We start from the raw sequence: 20,741 nt of genomic DNA, 5'->3' as shown, positions 1-20,741 counted from the left end.
GACAAGCTATCATGACATGGTTGGTACCACTGGATTCTAACTCTAAAACTGAGCCTCCGAAAGACAGGAAAGTTGGTCGGGGTTGCCAGTGATTATGAAAGCCTTTTTAATCTAATTTTTTTTTTTTTTTAAATCGCAAACATCTGGCAGGCCAACTTTGGGCAGCCCTGGTTTAAAAGCAAACTTGAAAGCAAAAGGAAAGGAGTATTACCACATCCCCTTTAGGTTTAGCCTTCAATCTTCAACAACCACCTGCATACAATCAATACAACAGAAGCACAATCTGGAATTCAATTTTCCAGATGAAATTTATTTGATATTAAGATACAATATGTAGACTTAATGGCACACAACAAGATTCTCAGAAAGAAAAGGCACAAAATCTCATACATTCACTACCACGTCCCCTGAATTTCAAAAAGCTGATCAGAAACATTTAAAAAGCGAGCAGTTCAGAAATAAACGATTGTAGATTTTTTATAAATTAGAATACAACTGTACAGTTGCTTTGCGAATACTTCCCCTCTCCCCATATCATTGTCTTGACAGATGGCGAACCATTGATTGAGGCTGTTCTCTTTAGCCACTGCTTCTCTATTCATCAGACAGCAGGAATCATTAAGATAGACTTGGAAACACTGAAGATCAATTGTTTCGCTCTTTGAGACGTATGCATACACTCCCAGTACGGTAACAGAAACCAACTGGCTTTCTCACATACTGTGATGAAACGAAAACAGGCTATATAGCAAACCACGTCCCATCAACATGTTGACACTGTATTACCATATTTCCCACAGAAAAGAATACGGTATGGTGAAAAGAAGTCAATTGTTTGGGGCAACTGATATCAACAAAAGATCCTTGTGTCATATTGTTCACCTGAGATTTTGATTGTTTACAAAAATGTTGCCTCGCACAAATCGCTTCCAAATCTTTCCTATAATACCAGCCTACAAATGCTGAAGTCATGTAAACATTTCAGAAATCCATTCACACTCTTTGGACAAGCCAATAACCCATTTACTGAGGAGGTGATCACACTCCCTCATACGATTTACAGATAATAAAAACATTAAGCTCTTTGAACCCAGACTATTTCATTACGTAATCGGTGTCTTGAAAGGAAAAATATGGAAAATAGATCTCTTAAAAACAAACCCCAATTCCTGTTGCACAATTTAAGACATTGACACATCACACAAAAACAAGGATGAAATGAGGAACCACTTGTACTATTTAAGTATGTAACACTAGTGGTGGCCAACACTGTAGGCCAGTGCCACACCATTCTGAAGCCTGAGGGGAGAAAGTGCACTATGGAGTTTTGAAGAATCATTAATATGGCATATCAAAGATGTAAATCTGCAGCTCTTTGCACCAACAGCGGTGTACAGGCTGTTTCTGGCTGCAACTTACACATCATTTTTGCTTGCTGAAGGAATTGCACTGGCAACACATATCAGGAAACATAAAAGGGAGTCACATGCAATTCTTTCTGCAACCCAGAAGAAAATAAAGAGTCATCACAAACAACTCATAAAGCTCTGTCTGCCATGATTTACTCCTAACAAGTAGCAGGCTAATAGCTCGTGCTAACCTTTAGGTGTCAGGAAAAACTGCCAGACAGAAACAAGGGAGGTAGCTAGAGCAACAGCTGGCAGCAGAGGTACAGTAGGTCCGATAGGTCCAACAGGTCCGGAGATTAAGGCAAGCAGTGTGCGGTGCTGGTGTCGACTGACTGGTAAGGCCGTTATGAATCTGTAAACACACCTAGAATGAAGCAGGAGAGACGAGGCCTTTTTTTGGAAAACCGTCTACCTCGGAGAACCAGATGAGTGAGACGGGCCTCTGGGGGTGGGCCGGGTGAGGTGGGGCGAGCGGTGCGCTGCAGTTTGGCTTGTGACAGAGGCTCAAGGGGTGTAGCACCATCTGTGGCTGTTTTTCAGTGCAGTTTGTCTCTGGGGACATCTGTTAGGGAGGTGAATGCTGTGTTGTATGTTATGTGTGAACGTCTTCAGAATAGGGAGTGTGTGTGTGTGTGTGTGTGTGTGTGTGTGGAGGGCAGGGGGGTGGGAAAAAAAAGAAAGAAAAGGAAATCAGTAGGAGCTGTAAACACTTCCAAAGTAACATCCTTTAGCTGAACAAGCTTGCATGGATCTGCCCAGCTTGAGCTTTCAAGAGATCAGTCACGGCAAAGGCATCCACACCTGTGAGTGTGTGAGAGTGAATTCACATGTTTATCCTCATGTGCACGATGTATATGCGTCATATGCATGTGTGTATGTGTGTGTGTGTGTGGGTGGGGGTTTCTATTAAATCTGTATTTAGAGAGTGAGAGTGAATACCTGTACGGGCATGATTGTCAGTGTTAATAAGATGCAGTGCTTTGGGTGAGGTGGGGTGATGGGGGGGGAGGATTACAATGGGCCAAGGCGCCGAGGGTGTTAGTAATCTCTTAATTGAGGCTGTGGCAGGAAGGAACATGAGTATGACAAACAGACAGACTCATGCCGGGGAATGCAAACCGCTGAGCCACAGTGTGTACGGTTAAGACCGAGGAGGAGACAAAGAGGTCAGACGGGGCATCATCTTGAGAGGAATGTTTTTTGGAGAAAAAGGAAAATCTAAATATGACAGGAGGAAATATTTGGTCCAACATCTTTCACTGTGGAATCAAGAATTTGTTTTTGTAAAAATGTTTCTCTGCTGCAAGTAGCTCCTCTTCATACATCTCTCCAGGAAGGCTAGGTCTTGTCAATAACATGATGCTGATAGCTGGCCTTTCTCTGCCCAGGAGATCAGAACGAAGCAGAGTCTTATCAGCTACGATCGTGTTGGTTTCTAGAAATCAATTCCTCAGTGTATAGAATGTCTATGATTGGATGCAAGTCAGGGATCTGCTCTATTGATTGCAGGTAGCAGAGTTGCCCCCCCCAAACCTCCCTCTCCACAGCCTGGATCAGTTCTGGTTAAAAAAGTGGCACCAAAGGAGGCCTCTTAGCCGTCTCCGTCGCTGCCGTCATCGCGGGCGTTTAAAATCCTTTGCCTTTTCATTCGTCTGCAGCGCTGGTTCCTCGCACTTCTCCCCGTCTGCGAAGCTGTGGGGGAACAGAGGACACCGCGTTAGATTTATGTGAGCTGAACAGGTGAGAGGAAGGTTTAGTGGATGCATTTCAGTGGAACCCTTCACGAATGGCTGCTGGTTACTGGCGCACAAGTTTCTATTCATTATGCATGACTGAGTTTTACTTCTTGCATCATAAACCATAAAAAATACAACAAATGTCCTTTTTGCAAACTGAAATCTTTCGCCTTCTCCTTGGAAATCTGCTCCAACAGCCCTCATCAAGCCCCTTGTTTGTCTTCTAGGTAGATAAAAGCATCACTTTCAAATTCTCCCACCCTGAGGCTGATGGCTTTGGAAAGTCAATTAGTGGGAGAATCTGATAGCCGAACACCTTAATGGAACGGTTCAAACCAACACTGGCTCTAAACAGAGGAATAGACGGATCTGATGAAATGGCACGAGGATTCACCCTCCCGACTTCTCCATCCTTTTACCCATCCTCCTCCCCCCTTTTTTCTCAATCACAGCACAGACTCCTTCTCAACTGCAGAATTCCATTTGTATGTTAATGAGGAAAAAAGGAGCCATCTTGGAGACCCCCCTGCCCCTCCTCCTTTCTTGCCCTTTCCTCTCCTCATGCCTCCCCCCTTCTCCACCAACAGCACCCAACCAGTATACACGAAAAAGAGGCAGACATGACTGTTGGTGCATCTTCTCCATAGCGTGGAGTTTCTCATTCGCCCAGTGCATCTGTATGTAGGTACTGTGTCCTCCCATGCAGTCCCAACTGCTAACCCTCGAGTCCAGAGGTCCAGGCCTCGTCGGCCTCCTCACCACATCCCTCTTTGATGGCACCCGCCTGTTTACTTACTCCAAGGCAAAATGAGAAACACATGCTGAATTGGGCGAGATGTGAAGGGGGGTTGGGGGGCGGTTGGTAGTAGGCCAGGAATGTTTGAGCCGGGCCCACTTTGGCCAGTCCAGCCCGGATTCCTCCCTTTTTCTCCTTGTACGGCCAAAAGCTCCCAGACTGATATTTAGAGTAGTTCCAAGAGCAAACCGGTGGTAAGCTTTTACAGAGAATGTGATTCACAGAAATTAAAGCCTGTGCTTTAAAAAGAGGACTGTTTTTCTTCTCTGCCTTGTTTTCCTCTGAGGGGACGCTGTAGTTTGCAGGTACTGGTTGTGAGCAGGTCTTCTGTGTATGTTTTTAACTGCTGGATACCTCTTAAAAAACAGCGTGTGTGATTCTGAGAAAAGTTTGCCCAGATGTTGAGGCACTTGCATATACAAGTGTGTACACATACGCAACAGGCACTTATACAAACCATGGTAGGAGGTTTTCACTGGGTCAGCAAAACACCAGCCTAGCACATAAGTCATATTTCTCTGCGATCTGGTGTTATTGATTAACTAATTCAGAGTGAGCTATGGCGGTGCAAGTGAAAGCATACACACACACACACACACACGTGCACATATAGACATAGTGGACTTAAATCCCTTTCACAACACCGAAGAGTGAAATCAGCATTAGGCGTGCAGCAACACAGAAACCCAACAGCGAGCAGAGAGAGCACCTAAGAGACTGGCTTCTACTAGCAAGAACTTACACAGCAACACTCAGACCTACACCTGGCCTGGCTACTCTTCTGCAGCCTTTGTGCCTCGCACAGAGCCCTTCTTACGCATCTAGACAAAAATAAAAATACAGCAAATCACAGAAACAGGGATTAGGAAGCATGTGAGGGCAGCCAGGAGTAGGTAATCATGGAAAGTTGTTAATTATGCGTCCCAGAATGTATTCTGAAATGCAATGGGGATCAAGGAAGTCAAATTTGTACAGCAACATATCAACAAAGAAAAGCGTGCCAAATTGTTGGGAAGCCAGTAAAAAAGTTGTGTTTAGGGATATCAAGAGAACCGACAACGTGATGGTACTTGTCTTTCTACTGTACCGCAGGTAGCGCCGGGGTTAGAAACCAACGGCGTCCCAAGGACGATGGAAGATGTTTGGGACGCAGTAAACTCACTATTGACGCGTCCAGGGGGTGCACCATATTTTTCCCCAGATACTGCTACATTGAGAACAATAAATTGTGTTGAAATCGGCAGGACGAGAGCTAGTTAATGTCAGCTGTTAGCTCCGTGCTCTAACAGCTAAAGTTAACTAGCTCTCGTACTGCCGATTTCAACACGGGAGGTGCCATTGATTTACATTATGATGCACTCAGGATGGGTGAAGGTAAATTCTAACGTTATCGTGATGTGTTCAAATGTAATCTTGTGAAATGTATTTTTTGGTGAGAAACTTGAATTAATCCAGTTGTTTGAAGGAGATGTTTTCACAGCAATATAAAATAGATAAAACAGAGGGAATTATGACCCGTTTAACTTCCTAACAAAAACTAGTATGCAAACGGTAATAAAGGAGTGGATGTTGAAGTACATGGGATTTATTGTTTTACTTTTGTTTTTTTACCGTAGTATCAAATTGGTATCGAGAATCATGGAATTTCGCTGGTATTGGCATCGATTACTAAATTTCTGGTATCATGACATCCCTATTTGAGTTAATTGGGAAATCAACATCCTTCTCTTCCACCTCAATATTCTGAGTACTCCATGTTTCATCAGTGCAGTAGTTATTGTGATCAGGACATTAAACAGCACACAAAAACATGGGGTTAAGCCACACAATGTTTTCCAGCAAGCTTCCTGTTCTATCACGCTAGCATACCACTTGTCTATTCAACTTATCTGATGTTTAGTGATTAGAAGACAACCGCTCCACCAGGATAAAAAAAAAAAAAAAATCACTAGACGCGTGCTGCACTGGTTCATTTCAAGCTCGGGCAAGTTTTCAGAAATGTATTGCCAGAGACTGTACACTCTTGATGTTGGAGACAGTTCTGTGCACAAGACCCATCACTGACCAATAATAAGAACTTCAGATGCACAATGTTTAGAAGCTTTTACTTATGCACCCACCTCGTCCAGCTCCTTCTGTGTCTCTGCCTCCATCCGCCGGATATCATCCATAGTCAGATCCACCCACTTATCAATCCAACAGAAGAGCTGGCGGTGGAAATTAGTGAAGATCCTCTTCTCTTGCTGAGGGAGACAGTGGTAGTCTTGGTTAGGACTGGGGGATCACAATATTAAGAGTATTCTTTAAAAGATGTGTATACTCAATATGGAAAATGTACATAAACTGGCATAAATGACGTGTCAAAACTCTTAGCATCACGATACATTTACACTGGAAGTGAAAAAAACAATACTACTAAATGGAACTCACTGAACCAGAATGCAACTCCTGAGCCAAGATAAGCGACTGTGTGAAGTTTAACTGTGTAAAAACATGTCACGCTAACCTCGTGGATGAAGTTCTCCACTTTGCTCTGCAGGCCCCACCACTTGAACTTCACAGTGACCAGTTTGTAGGCACACATCCTCGGGCAGTCAGTCTTGCTAACCAGGTCTCTCTGTTAGGAGAAGAACAGCAAAAGAACGACAAGACTTTTAAAAGCTCAGGATCAGAATAAATAAGTCAGGACTTGACAGAAACTTCCCAATGAGAGAATAATCCTAAAAACAGACGGCTGAGAGAATATTATTTTAGACTAATCTTGGCCGCATTCAAAGCTAAAAATCATTAATACATAATGCTTTGGGTATGGAGCTTGCTGAAATAATTATCAATATGAAGATGTGCTGTGCAGACATAAAAGTGCCTAATCTACAACACACTTTCTAAATCCATCCGCAGCTTGCACTCTGTCTCCCTGTGAAGAAGAAGAGAAGAAAAGGAGGAGGGGGGTTGGGGCAGAGCAAAGTGGATAAACTCCAGATGAAGGGACCATTTCTCTGCCTCCGCCCTGACAGCGACACCGTTCCCGACAGGCATGCCTTTGTGGCCACGGAAGGCAGATAAAACGGCGCTCGCGAAGCGATAAGGGCGTCGCGGTGCAAAGCTGGTTACATTATTAACACCTAGGACCTCCTCGCCCCCAGAACACACACACTCTCCCTCCGAGAACACCTGTTTAATTAATCACTTCATTCTGGCTCGGCATTCCAAGAGAAAATGCCACAGACCCGCCTCAATCACCCTCATCCCACTGCCGTTTGATGCCGCGATCATGGAGGGGAGCGGGAAAATGAGAAACATTTCTAAATTTGCAGTGGGTTTAGAAAAGTTGTCATCGCTAAAGGAGAACTTCACATGAAACGGATTCTACATCAAAACACTTACGGTGACATTTCTTCTCTCCCTCTCTGTGCCCCACTCAAAGGAGCAGAAGTTTTCAGAAATACAAAGGGTACCGATATGCAAGCATGTGTGCATGCAGAGATAGACAAGAGTTTTATTGCTCTGAGAAGCTGGCAGAAATTGTGCCTCTGTTGTCACATAACTACTTTTTTTTTTTCTCCACCTTTTCAAAAACAGCCTTTTTCCATGTCCACAGCGGACGGGGAAAGTGATCTAATTAAAAAACACAAAATAAAAAGTTGTGCTTCTTTATTCATACTTTTTAAAGTTGTTTGGCTGCCTTTGTTCTTCAATTCTTGAAGCAGAGGAAAGTTTCCCATGGTGAACTTTGAGGACTCCGCTGCAGAGTAGAAATTCTCAGTGCTCTAACAGTGAGCAGGACCCGTTTGAGGCTGCGGGGTATACGGCGGGGTTTAGAGGGGAACGCAACAAAACTCCTGACAAAGTTTCTCTGTGTGGATGAGCTACGTCTTATTGTCTTATCACCCTCCATCAAAAGTACATCAGTCTTTATACAGAACTGCCGCTTGTCAAATTTAGAATCAATGTCCATGCGCAGTTTTTTTTTCTTCCCCATTTCTGTCTTCATCTACTGTCACACACGAAGTCTGGCAGACGGAGCTCCGAGTAAAACCTTTATCTGACCTGGTGACTAGAAATTTCTATTACATCCAATTAGGGCTGAGAAAGAGGTGATTTGTCTTCATCAAATTGCAGCCGTTACAGTTCTGTCGACCCCACTCCAGCTCTGTGCTCTCCTGTGCACAGAGCTATTCTGATTATTACAGGGGATGGGGCTGCTGTGGGGGAAAAAAAAGACTCTTTAATGTTTATGTGAAAAGAAATCTCTCTAAATTGATCTAAAAATATAAAAACACAAAAGAACTGATTGTGCAAGTATTCGCCCCCTTCACGTCAAATTTAGTGGTGATATCTTTGTTCAGAGTCTACCGTTTGTGAATAGGTCTGCATCCGTTTTGCACATCTGGACACTGCGATTTCTCTCCATTCTTCTGCTCACACTCTGTCAAGTTGCGTAGGGACCACGAGTGAAAAGCATTTTTCAAGTCCAGCCACAGATTGTTGATTGCATTGAGGTCTGGACTCTGACTCTGTAACCCCAGGACATGAGCATTGTTGTTTTTAGGCCTTTCCCCGAGTAGCTTTGGCTTTATTTTTGGGGTTGTTGTCTTGCTGGAAAATAAATCTTCTCCCAAGTAGCAGTTCTCTTCCAGACTGCAGCAGGTTCTCCCTCAAAGATTCCTCTGTCTTTTGCTGCATTCATTTTACCGTCTAAGACCTGCTGCAGAGGAGCATCCCCACTGCATGATGCTGCCACCACCAAACAGCACACAAAAAGCTCCATCTTTGTTTGGTCTCAGACCACTGAACTCACTTCCACTGTGTACCTTCTGGCAACACTAGCCAAGATGTGTTTTGTTTTTTCAACAGTGGGGTTTTGTTTTGTTGTATGCGTTCCGTCTCCCATCCCCAGCCATTGAACCCTGTAGCTTCTTCAGAGTTGGCACAGGCCTCTCTGTGGGGAGGACAATCTGCTCCAGACAGATTTACAGATGTTCCATATTCTTTCCATTTTATTATGACCCACTTTGCTTTAGTTAGTGCTTTGGAAAATTTCTGCACAGAATTATACATGGTCTGCAAAATATGTGTAAATAATAAAGCTGCGGATCCGGGTCTTGTGTGAGCGACAATGACCAGGTATAAACCCCCGTCATATAGTCTGGTATACAGAGTTCAAACATGGGTTGAATCTTTGTTTAGTCTCCTGTGACATTAATTACCATTTGGGTGTCAATGTGATATATGCAACTTCCACAGCTCACAAGAGCCTTACCTTCCAGGTGGGCCCAAGGGGTCCTCTGCCGGTCTTAACTGACTTGAACTTGGCAGGGTCCTCATCTGGTTTGTAGTCCTACAGCGAGAGCAATTTATATAATTAATACAGTACACAGCACATTGTATTTAGCTGACACAAACTGTTCAACAAGTGGAGGTAATCTGTATGACTGATTTGAATGTTTATACATGAATACTGCCATTCTATCATGAATTGAGTAAGTATGAACTGAGTAAGTATGAATTGAGCAATAAGTAGGTGTTTTGTTTTATTTGGCAACAAAGGTGTTAAAGGTACAGTGTGTAGGATTTGACAGCATCTAGTGGTGTGGTTGCAGATTGCAACCAACTGAGTACCCCTCCGCTAACGCCTGCCTTTTGCAAGACTGCGGTAACACCGAGTGCAAAACCGTGGTAATGCCGTACATCTCCCTCAGAGGCCATCCATACCATAATAACACTACTTTAGGAGCAACAGAAGTCAGACGGCGCCTGGCGGTACCACGGTTTTGCACTCTGCAGCTCATGTTACTGAAATTTCACAAGTGTGTCGAAAAACTACGGTGGCCTTGAGGTAACATAAAAACACAAAACTCTCTCTCTAGAGCCAGTGTTTGGTTTGTCCGTTCTGGGCTACTGTAGCAACATGGCGAACTCTGTGAAGAGGACCCGCTCCCTATGTAGATATGAAGGGCTCATTCTAAGCTAATGAGAACACAACGATTCTTAGTTTCAGGTGATTATATACTAATGAAAACGTAGTTATGAATATTATCCATCTCTGCTAACAGATCTCCTGAAATGTTACACACTGTTCCTTTAAGAAATCTGAATGTTTTGTCAAATTTAAAAAAAAAAGTCTGTTAAGATCATTTTTATTATAATTTTCTAAAACAAAGCATCAAACAAAAGAAAGTTTCATTTCATGATAGCATTCAATAGGTTACAGAATTGGTGTTGTGTTTGCTCTACACTGCTGTTCGTGCACTGTGCTGTAAACTAAGCAGCACAGCAGTCGCTGCCACTGAAAGGCCAAAGAGTACCGCACTCATTCTCCAAAAACCTCCCACCCCCCGGAGATAATGTCATGCAGCAAGACCAGAGCACAACTCAGCCTTAAGTGGCTCGCAGATAAAAGTGTGTATGGGGCGTTGATGCCACCGGCAACATCTGTTTAATTAGGGCGACACTGGTGCCGCTTCATAGACTTGAATGTGCTTGCATCTAGCTGCATGTGTGCTAATGTGAGGTTGTGTTGCAGCACACAAGTTGCCAAGTACAGCTGCTTTAACTGCAACAATACTCCCTACTCTATTTTTTTTTTTTTTTTTTTTACACACCCACACCCACACACTACATACAGTCATGTCCTGCTAAACCCATTGTAGTGAACTAACCACTTACTGCCCATTGCACTGGAGAATCTTGGTCCCATGGCAAAAAGATTTTAAAGCATATAGAAAAAATACTGAGCGCATATGCCAAGCACATGAGCACATGACAACGTTGACTTCATAAAAACAGGCGAGAGAAATAGTAATACAAATAAATGAAATGGCTTTCAAATTATCAACAGCTCAAGGGCCCAGCAATTTTAAATAAATCATGATGCGCCTGCAGCTAAAAGCTACTTTTCAGGGCTATCGGCCAACAGGAGGGTGCCAAACGTGTGGAAAGAGATAGAAACCCACCCCTACACATACACACACAGACACACACGATAATTTGGCTGTTTTAATGCTGAGAGCTCCATCACTATAACAATACACTGTGCTGCACTAATGAGGTCTGTGAATCGATATGCCGTGCTAGACGAAAAGGAGCTACTCCACAAGTAAAACAGTGTGTGTTAGACTGCGAGCGTGTTTGTGTCGTGTGTGTGTTTGTCTAGTTCCGGCATACGAAGCACTGTGAGCCTTAATTACACTAACAAACTCATCTGTGCTGGCGGTACGCCCCAGGCCCTGCAGCCATGCCTGAGGCTGAGGGCTGATAGGGTCCTCAGACACAACACACTCCTCCAGCAAGGCAAACACCTCCGCCTCGTTAACTACCCACCACAAACAAACACACACACACACACACACACAGAAACCAATGTTTCTCAGCCAAATAGCCTCACATAGATACACACACACAGAGAGCCACAGTGAAATGAGGCAATGTGATGTCAAATAACAGCAATAATGTGTAACATCTTCAAATGAGATTTCAGAGATTCAAAGAGTATCAAAAGCTCATATTTATATTTTGAAATATTACTGAGGCAATCTTAGGATGCTCAAATGGTGTGTGTGTAGTTTTCAAATGCTTTAAAATGAATTCAAGCTAGTGAAGCTCATGTCAAGGGGAGACCAAATGTTAAGATAATTCACATTTATTGACAACATAATGAAATGATTAAATCAATCTACTCCAACCGTCTAATGTGACTTTCTGCTGTCAGTTCTTCCCATCCACTGTCAGCCAGACAGTTATGTGTTTCATGGTATTTCACCTTCTGGTAATACATTTCACTAAAATACATTTTCCCGCTTTGGATCCACTATTTCTACTAAAACAGTTCCACTAAATACAACAAGTACTTCATCACTGTTCAGTGAGTGGGTTCAATAGCTAGATAAAATTATTCAGCATTGCTAAAAAAGTTAATTTTACAAAGGTAGTACATAGCACAACTAATCAGTCGATTAACAACATATTAATCAACAATTTAAATATTGCTAACTTATTGAGGTAATCGTCTAATAAATATGTCAAACATTTGTAGATTCCAGTTTCTCCAATGTGATGATTTGCAAGTTTTACTTATTATAATTTTAAATTTCAAATAATTTTAAATAAAATTAATTTATTAAAAGTTTTTTTTTGTTCTGAAAAATTAGCTACAGGATGACGTCGCCCCAGGCTCTGGGGATTTGCTATGTTCTTCTGACATATAGACTACAAAAATAACTGATAAACACAGACATAAATGAATGCTGATCTGCTGTACACATACAATTATAAATGTGACAATACTTATGTTTATCAGTTATTTTGTTCCTATTTATTAAATCTCCAAAATTTCTGAAATCCATCAACACAGAAATTAAAAAGTTCTTGTGTCTCCAGAGTAAAATCTGCTTAAAATGAAATGAAATGATACAATTACTGCTCATCATAAATAAACCAATAACCCCCATAAGAACAGTCCTTATGTAAAGTGGATTGGGTTTGGCAGGTAGCTTGGTAATGATCAGGCTTGTCCACACGAAGGCGCCAAACTGCATTTTTATCTTACACTGGAAGTTTGCCAGAAGAGTTTCTACTTACAGCATTGGACACTTGACTTCTGTCTGCAATGTCAATGGGCACAGTCGATACAGTCTTCCACGTGTAATTGTCTAGTTTGTGCACCTGAACAACCAAACAAAAATAAAACTGTAAGAAGAAGAGCATACAAACTCAGATTAGATTGATATTTGCTCATTAAGATGCAGAGGTACTCACGTTTTCTTGCGTTCCAAGGTCTGGTTTGTGCCAAGTCTCAATTTTAATAAAGAAACTGTCTTTCATATACTCATTCTAGAGGGAAGAGTAAGGATATGATATTACACAACTGAATGTATAGAAAGTACATGGAGTGTGCATAAACACCTTAAACTTAGTTGAAGGACTATTTTGAGAATTTAATAAATGCAATAAAACAAACGCTATTTAAGGTTACCTACCGTCACAACTGGATCACGGTTAGGCATGAGGAGAAAAGAGGCGGGAAAAACAACATTATATATAGAATAAAACAAACACTATAAATCCACACCAACAGAAAACACAAGTGTATTTAACAATGGAAAGGACTCAGGGTAAAGCAAAGGTAAAGTGATATGGGGAGGGGGACTCACTGGTTCTGCAGTAGGGGTAGGCATTCCAGGCTTTTTCGTGGAATACCAGGGAGCCTTCAGGGGCAAACAGCTTGACATACCCGGGGGCTTTACTGTAGGGTCGGGAAAGAGGATGGGAACGGGTTGATGCAAGTGGAGAAAGGGAGTGGGAAGACATATTGCCTCAGTTATCAGAGGTTCTACAGGAAAGATTGTGCAGGTGGAAAAACAAACAACTTGAAATGCCTCACAACAAAGCTAAGACAACGCTGCCACTGCCTGGTAGAACGATGCTATTACACTGTGAGAAGGTGCAATTATGGGATTCTGATTGAAAACGGTACCTCTCTAGGTGGTAGATTTTGTGTGTATACTGTCCTTTCTCGCCGTCTTTTTCATAGGGCTCATTCTTGAGTACCTCGATGCCCTCACCACCACCTGTCTCATTTTTACTTGCTTCAGCCACTGAGAACAGCTGCCCCACTTGATACTGTAACACATAAAAACACAACCTTAACACAAAAATACATCAGTCACTTACAGTACATCCAGGAAACAAAATAAAGCTGGTCTAAACCAACGTATTGATGCTCCAGGTTCAATGAGGTATAATAATAATAATAATAATAATAAGTAAAATATGCTCTGTTTTCTATTTTTATTTATATAAAAAGATATAAACAGAATCTCAGTAAATTTAAGTATTTCTTATTACAGGCTGCCTGAATTACTAGCCATGCCAATGATGTCAGAAGTTTTTCTATTCTTTGCATTTTATTTGTTTTTCAATGTTTTAGGCCAGTGGTTCCCAACCTTTCTTTGCATGTGACCCCTTAAAATGAAGCAATGTCTACCTCATCACAGACCATTACTGTGCCCATGACATGTGAGCAGTTCAGACAAAAAATTATGTTTCCTTTTCAGACTGTTTCATTAGGATTTTTTTGCAGGATTGTACAAGAGAAAGAATACTAATTGTAGAAAAGTCAGAACAAATATATAAAGCCCAGGTTGGGACCTACTGTGTCGTAAGTTGTGCTTATAGAGACATAGCACATATATCACTTTTTTTGTGTTTTAAAATTGACCACAGAAGCCAACATAAACTTACAAAGATGTGTTATTACACTGCTGTCACTGCAATAGATTGCAGATTTATAGAACGTGCCAAGAAAAACTACCGCAGAACTCAATAGTCAAATAAGCTTGTGTCGGACCTATTGTGTAGGAGCAAGGGTCTTTTTTTCCAATTGTACGGCTGTCTTTCCAAATTAAAATACAATAAAGAGCAGCCATAATCTGTACCGTCTATTTGCATATCAAACTTTAAGTCTATCCCACATTCTGCAGGTTCCAAGTTAACTAGTGTCGCATGACGGTGCAACAGAAGGGTGGATGTCTGCTTATATTTCAGCTACCAGAGCTCTTATTAGTGTTTCTCCCCTAAAGAGAACACTTAGTTTTCAATTATTTGGAATGAGCTTTGAAAAAACGCAGCACTAACTGCCAAGAGATTTTAATCACCATATAAGGCAGCACGGTGAATGTCTGGGATTGATGACATGAACCTTTATAAACACACTGCTCTTCATAAGAATTACAAATGATGATATTTTGAGACTGTGTTGCCTTAACTTGCAACCAGAAGCCAAACACTGGAAATGATAAAAGAGTAGTGCATTTGTTATTCACTGCCTTTAACCTTTGTGAGGATAATGCAATTATTTTTAAGAAAGGTGCATTACAGAGACTTGTTGTAAATCCTATAAACCCCCACTCTGTGACACACTTAAAGCCCAAATAAGGGATCATCCGGTTCTGCTGCATGTGACACTAACAGAAAACATGATCTAAGTGTAAAATATCTGAATAGTGGAACTGGATCAATTCATTCATATAGATTTCTTTAATTAAAGTTAACGTCGACCAATATTAAGGCTGCAAGAGAAATGTAGGAGAGAAATAAAGGCTAGTATTTCACATCCTCTGCACTGACTGGCATAGACTTGTTTGTTGTCATTTATAATGAGGAAAGAGTACAGGAAAGAACCCACAAGTTCTAAAATGAAAATAATAATACAGCCATTTTCAACATTACTCATTTTGTCAATGTAATAATAATAAGAGGGATTACTCACCTCCTCAACACTACAGGGTAAAACCACACGGCTGCGAGAGAGAGAGAGAGAGAGAAAGACGTTTGGTAACATTCACACAACACTTGTTTCTTAAAAGACACCGCTCAATAAGCACTCCTGCCAGAAGAAGCACTATAATTTTACTTTAAAGTGAACGACAAATATAGCATTACCACCAAAAATAACATTACACTCAAGGAAGATGCAGAAAAACATGATTCAATTCGATGTTTAGCTTGGACCATGATCCAAAATGTAAAAAACACTCAAATAATAAAAAAATCTCCACACATTATGAAAAAAATAAAATTAACCCACTGCAGAAGAAGCAGTAATGCCGTAGCTACGCATTAGAAATAACCTAAACAATGCACAGAAACCATCTCACTGCTAGAGAACAGGAAGCCAGTCGAGGTCAGCTCCCAGTTCAACACAGTAGTGCTGACATCAGCAAGATGAGAGGAACCCATCACTAAACCAGAGTGGAATAAAGCTGAGATTGTATATGGTTATGAGATGAAGAAAACTCCAATGAAAGGAGGCGAAAGAGGAAGAGGAGCAAAGGAAAATGAAAGCAGTGAGGGCTAAAAACATTGCTTAAAAACAACAAATGTGCTGCACAGACTAGTGACAGCACGTACAGCTGTTTGAAAAAGAAAAAAAACATTATCTGAATCTTTATAAGACAAGATATCCAAACTTTAAAAGACAGTGTTTACTCTTTGCATAGTTCAGGACACGGTAACCTTTTTCTTCATGTCTCAACAGACTACTACTTCAGGGCGTGGTATGCCAAAACCAACTGCATCATTTACCCCGATGAACATGAAGCTTCAGTCAGTGACCACTAACCTCACATTAGAGCAAGAGAAAAAAAGTAGGCGGAGGAAGTTTTCTCAAAGTATAAATCTAAAGCAAGGGCTGTATTCTACGCTGACATGTAAAACACTTGGTACAGCATTTTTGTTGTATTATTTCTGACTGCACTTTCCCCCCCCCCCCCATGTGCTCTTTTGATGATGAGCTGTGGCAACCCATGACAACAATGAGATTTAGCATTTTGTCCAGAATTAACTCTTTTAACTTGTGTGGAAATTAGGTTAATCTTAATGACACCAGTGACAGATGATGTTTTATCTCTCCAGGCTGCTGCGACAAGGTCACTGATAACTCTAAAGCAAGGCTTAATGATGAGTGACGTTGACTTTCGACACAATCAAGGGCACAGGGCACATCATATTAGTTCTCAAGTTTGATAAATGAGCTGGACAGGAGCATAGTTAGTGAGTAAATGAGGAGTAGTGGTCTTAAAACTATGCACGGCATTTGCTACAGCACTTAAGAAGAACATTACATGGGTGTGGATTAGGGGTGAAATTTTTTTTTTTTTAAAATCGATCCACCTATTTATCGCGATTTTTTTTTTTACGATTTTGAAATTGATTTTTTAATGCCAGAATCAATATATTTGCTTCATTTGAGTCTATGCGGAGGTAGAAGGAAGTTACTGCTTTTATTGTCGAAACACTTTGGGTTCCATACATTGACAGGAGAAGCAGAGCTAGACATCATGACTAAAGCTGCATGATAACTATGTCATAGACAGGAAACGTTATCGTATTCAATAACGTGTGGTAAAGCCAGCCGTCACTCTCATCTCTGTGGTCAACATGGCTGCCGGGTCACAAACTCTCATTTTACAGCTAAACAGTACACTACAAGATGTTTCTGAAAACATTTGAGGTGAGAAATAGACATTACAGTAACATAATATTGATTCATATTTGATCAGCTCTGCTTAGTTTGACCGTTTGATCAGAGTTTGTGAGTGATTGACAGCTGCTCAGAGACGGCAGGCTCCAGATCAGCTCTGATTTGTTGTTTTCCTCCGGTCTGTGAAATCTTGCAGATGCCGTTAGGAGCACCGGAGGACACAGAGGAACATGATTTTTTTCAGATTACCTGTCTCATGCACTACGGTTAGGATATAGTGACTGTTTTATAAAAACAAAAAACTAAACTTTTTTAAAATCATATATATATCAATTAAGGCCATGCAGCGTTGAGGTGCAACTAAATGTATTTCTAAACATGTTAAAAGTATTGCTGTATAATGGTTTTGACTTGGACACTGTGGTAACACGGTTTTACTGTACTTAGCTTAACTCTAATCTGTATATTGCCAGAGTTTCTGTGGTATGTGGAATTAAAAAGAGCAATAATCGTCCTTGCATCCACTCTAATATCCAAATGAACAACAGGGTGTTAATACCAATTAGTAGGGTTGGAAATTAAGTGTTTTGTCCACCTGCCACTGTGGCTGGATGATTCCAAAATCTACCATCCACCCAATAGATTACCGTTGTTTTTTTAGGCTGGTGAGTGAAGCAAATCTAGCAGCCATTTGCATATTTTATCAGCATTTGGCTGGTGGCAGGTGCTAATTTCAACCCTGCCATTTAGGCATAAACCACAACCACTGTAAGTGCAAATAAGTGGTTGCAATATGCATAAATACAAGGACATCTTAGGTCACATGTTAAAAAAAACAAAAACAAAAACAAAACAAGCAAAAGGTAAAGGCCTGTTCCTGAACAGAAATACAGTATGTAAGCACCTTTGAAAACCTAGGCTGCAAAGTGCCTTACAAAAGGATTAATGATTAAAATGAAAAAAATATGAGTACAACACAAACATTACAACAGGAGAAAATTGCACAATAAGAACAAAACAATAGAAACATCACAGCTCAATTTAGAGTACATGACTCAAGCACAAAAACACAGAAAAAAGGAAGGTATGGAGTATGGACAGGAATAAAGTTCATTAAGAGAGCCAGATCAAACCACTAATCATGCCACACTAATCTTTTTAACATTCAATCAAACAAATCTGGGACTTGTTTGAAAACGTTGCTGATCTTGCTTAATAAAGTTTACAATAAACTTAATATAGGTATTTCTCTATTACATTCTAGCATTCATTTGTTAGACTGGTGTCACGTTCCTGTGCTGCAGGATTTTGACTTATAGTTAATTTAATTTGAACAGGAGAAAAGAAACATATATTTTTTTTTATACTTTATTTTTTCGAGGTTGTTTTCATATATGCAATTTACAGTTCGGAATTACAAAAGTTTATAAACCAATTTTTAAGTAGATGAGCTTATAGACAAACTCCTTACGTACACTAGAGAAAACAACTAAAACATTCAAATTGAAATAAAATTAAGAAAAGAAATAATAATAATAATAATAAAAAGGAATAGAGTTAAAAACAAACAAAAAAAACAATAATAATACAAAAATACGAGAGTAATAATAAATTAAATCAACAAAATAATTTTATATTTGATTTGTTAGACTGGTGTCACATTCCTGTGCTACAGGACTTTGACTTATGGTTAATTTAATTTCTCCCTCAGATATCGTGGTGTACAAATATGGAACACCAAAATACATGTTATCAAGAGCTCGTTATCCTTAGAACATTTTAAAAGGAAACTCTCATCACATTTAATTAATGTCTAATTATCTTTTGATATGTTTAGATATATTTTCTTTTCTTCTGTACTGTTTTTTTGTATGCATTTCATTGTTTTTATTGGATTGTTTTCCACTGTTTGGTTAGGATTTTCTGTATATTTTGTGTACTTCTTGTTGTTGTTTAACTTTTGTTGTATTTTTGATGTTATGTTAGTTTAGATCTTTCTTCCTTTTTTGCTATTATTATTTTTTTCCTAGGGTTGGGGGAGGTACTTTGTATACCTCTCCTGACACATTTCTTGTTTTTTTTTTTCTTTGACTGGATTTTGTGCAGTTTTATATATATGTGCAAATAAATAAATAAAAAAATAAAAAATAAAAATTGAACAGGAGAAAAGAAAGTAAGTCTGGGAAGAATCATTTTGTAAACAGACTTCCTGCCTTGATTAAAACACACCTTTACTGATGGAGGCAAATTAAAACTAACTAGCAGGAGTATGATAGTTTACTGCTGTGGTTTGGCACATCTATCTCACTGATGATGGCTTTAATGTCAACACAAACATCTGTTGCTCCAGCTGCATACTGTAGCTCACACAGCTAACAGCTAGCTCACTCACTACTGCTAGCAGGCTAGTTGATTGATATAACATTAGCTTGGTTTGACCATGGGTTTGACACCAGAGAGCCTATTAATCAAAGTCTCTTATCTTGTATAAGATTAGTTGGCGCAGCCACAAGTGTACATGTGTGTCAAATGTGGTAAAGATAACATTAGCAGTGCTAATTCACGCTAACAGCTATACAAGGCCTATGGAAGGAGGATGGGACACGGGTCTTGGGGGTACGGGGTACTGCACATGCGCAGTGTAACTCAAATGTTGCTGCGCATGTGTAAAAGACACGATGATGACGAGTGTCCCATCCTCCTTTATATAGGCCTTGAAGCTAAACCGTTAGCTCAAGTTTTACAGCTTAAAAAGCACACATGCTGCAACTCCTATGTTCAAAACACACAACACAACCAGTAGACTGAAGTGTTTAGAAGCCAGCTACCTTTAAGTGAACACATGAGAAGATAAACAGCAGCTGTCACACACTGTACCGCTTGTCAACGCCGGTAGGCCGGAGCAGCAGCTCTTGAGCAATGCCTCCACCCTCCTGCCCTCGTGTGTGTGTGTGTGTGCGCGTGTGTGTCAGATGAATAAAAGTTTTCATCAGCGTCAAAACACACTGAAGAAACTGCCCCTGCTTAATCCAATCTGTTACCACGCGATGTAGTTGTTTCAACACTTTCAAAAAGAAGAGTTTAAAAGAGAAAAACACTTACAACTCCTTGATGAGGACCATGGTAGCTTGTTCCTCTCGGTAACTGCTGGTACTGCCCAGAGAGACCGCTATGGCTGCTGACGGATGAGCTGCTGAGCTGCCCCTCCTGCTGATTAGTATTATAACCAATAGAAGCTCTTTCTGGGGGCTTTTAACCCGCCTACTGCACAGCCGAGCAGCACCAGTTCTTTTAGGTCAGTCAATCATATTAACCACATTGGTTCCTAAAGATTTTGAGCATGCATTTTCATTATCTGCTGCACAGCCCACATGCTTAAACAATGACGTGTCCTTAGACCTGGTACCTGTCATGGGTGGCAGTGGTTCCAAACTTTTTTTTTTTCTTTCTGCAATCTACATTTGCATTTATCACAGACGGTGCATATCTTTGCAAATAAAAAAGTATTGACTAAGTTAATCTTTGCTTGTAAACTATTAATTCGAATTCAATGCAGAGTTTTTGAGAATTGATAGATACAGTATCACAAAACATAATATTGCAATACTCTATATTTTCGTCCACCCCTAGTAAACACTGAGTCAGTGGTAACAGACAGTAGAAATATGGATCATGTAACCTTAATCCCTGACTATTTTTAATTTAGAAATTGCTTTTTAAAAATAATATTTCTTAATATAAGGAATATGGCAGGTGGCCTGAAATGTTTACCTGCCACAGCCAACATTTACCCTGTATTTGGCAGGTGGCAGGTGCTA

The 20,741-nt window shown here is 40.5% G+C and overlaps 1 protein-coding gene across 4 annotated transcripts; it reads right to left on the bottom strand.

Annotated features, from left to right (window-relative positions):
- Positions 1–284: 284 nt before the first annotated feature.
- LOC119493132 (phosphatidylinositol transfer protein beta isoform) lies at positions 285–20,154 on the bottom strand. 4 transcript variants are annotated; one of them, XM_037778233.1, is made up of 12 exons: positions 20,026–20,154; positions 15,211–15,241; positions 13,417–13,562; positions 13,094–13,185; positions 12,920–12,927; positions 12,699–12,773; positions 12,522–12,605; positions 9,205–9,282; positions 6,448–6,558; positions 6,062–6,184; positions 4,684–4,762; positions 285–3,101 (listed from the first exon to the last, which is right to left on the bottom strand). In XM_037778233.1, the coding sequence occupies exons 1-11, from the start codon at positions 20,043–20,045 to the stop codon at positions 4,715–4,717; spliced, it is 816 nt and encodes a 271-aa protein (XP_037634161.1). In that variant the 5' UTR covers positions 20,046–20,154; the 3' UTR covers positions 285–3,101; positions 4,684–4,714. The 4 variants fall into 4 exon arrangements, with proteins under 4 accessions (XP_037634161.1, XP_037634158.1, XP_037634162.1 ...); XM_037778230.1 differs by lacking the exon at positions 20,026–20,154 and adding an exon at positions 19,801–19,928; XM_037778234.1 differs by lacking the exon at positions 4,684–4,762.
- Positions 20,155–20,741: the final 587 nt, after the last annotated feature.

The sequence above is a fragment of the Sebastes umbrosus genome, chromosome 8 (genome assembly GCF_015220745.1).
Source record: "Sebastes umbrosus isolate fSebUmb1 chromosome 8, fSebUmb1.pri, whole genome shotgun sequence".
Classification (NCBI taxonomy): Eukaryota; Metazoa; Chordata; class Actinopteri; order Perciformes; family Sebastidae; genus Sebastes; species Sebastes umbrosus.
This window is presented reverse-complemented; position numbering and strand designations above follow the sequence as displayed.

What these genes read in the sequence shown, in the direction of transcription:
- LOC119493132 (XM_037778230.1), bottom strand. Translation starts at nt 19,913, where the DNA reads ATGAAAACTTTTATTCATCTGACACACACGCGCACACACACACACACA. An exon ending in TACCCTGTAGTGTTGAGGAG is followed by an intron (nt 13,563 to 15,210) that starts GTGAGTAATCCC and finishes TATGTGTTACAG; the next exon opens with TATCAAGTGGGGCAGCTGTT. An exon ending in CCCTTGGGCCCACCTGGAAG is followed by an intron (nt 6,559 to 9,204) that starts GTAAGGCTCTTG and finishes TTCTCCTAACAG; the next exon opens with AGAGACCTGGTTAGCAAGAC.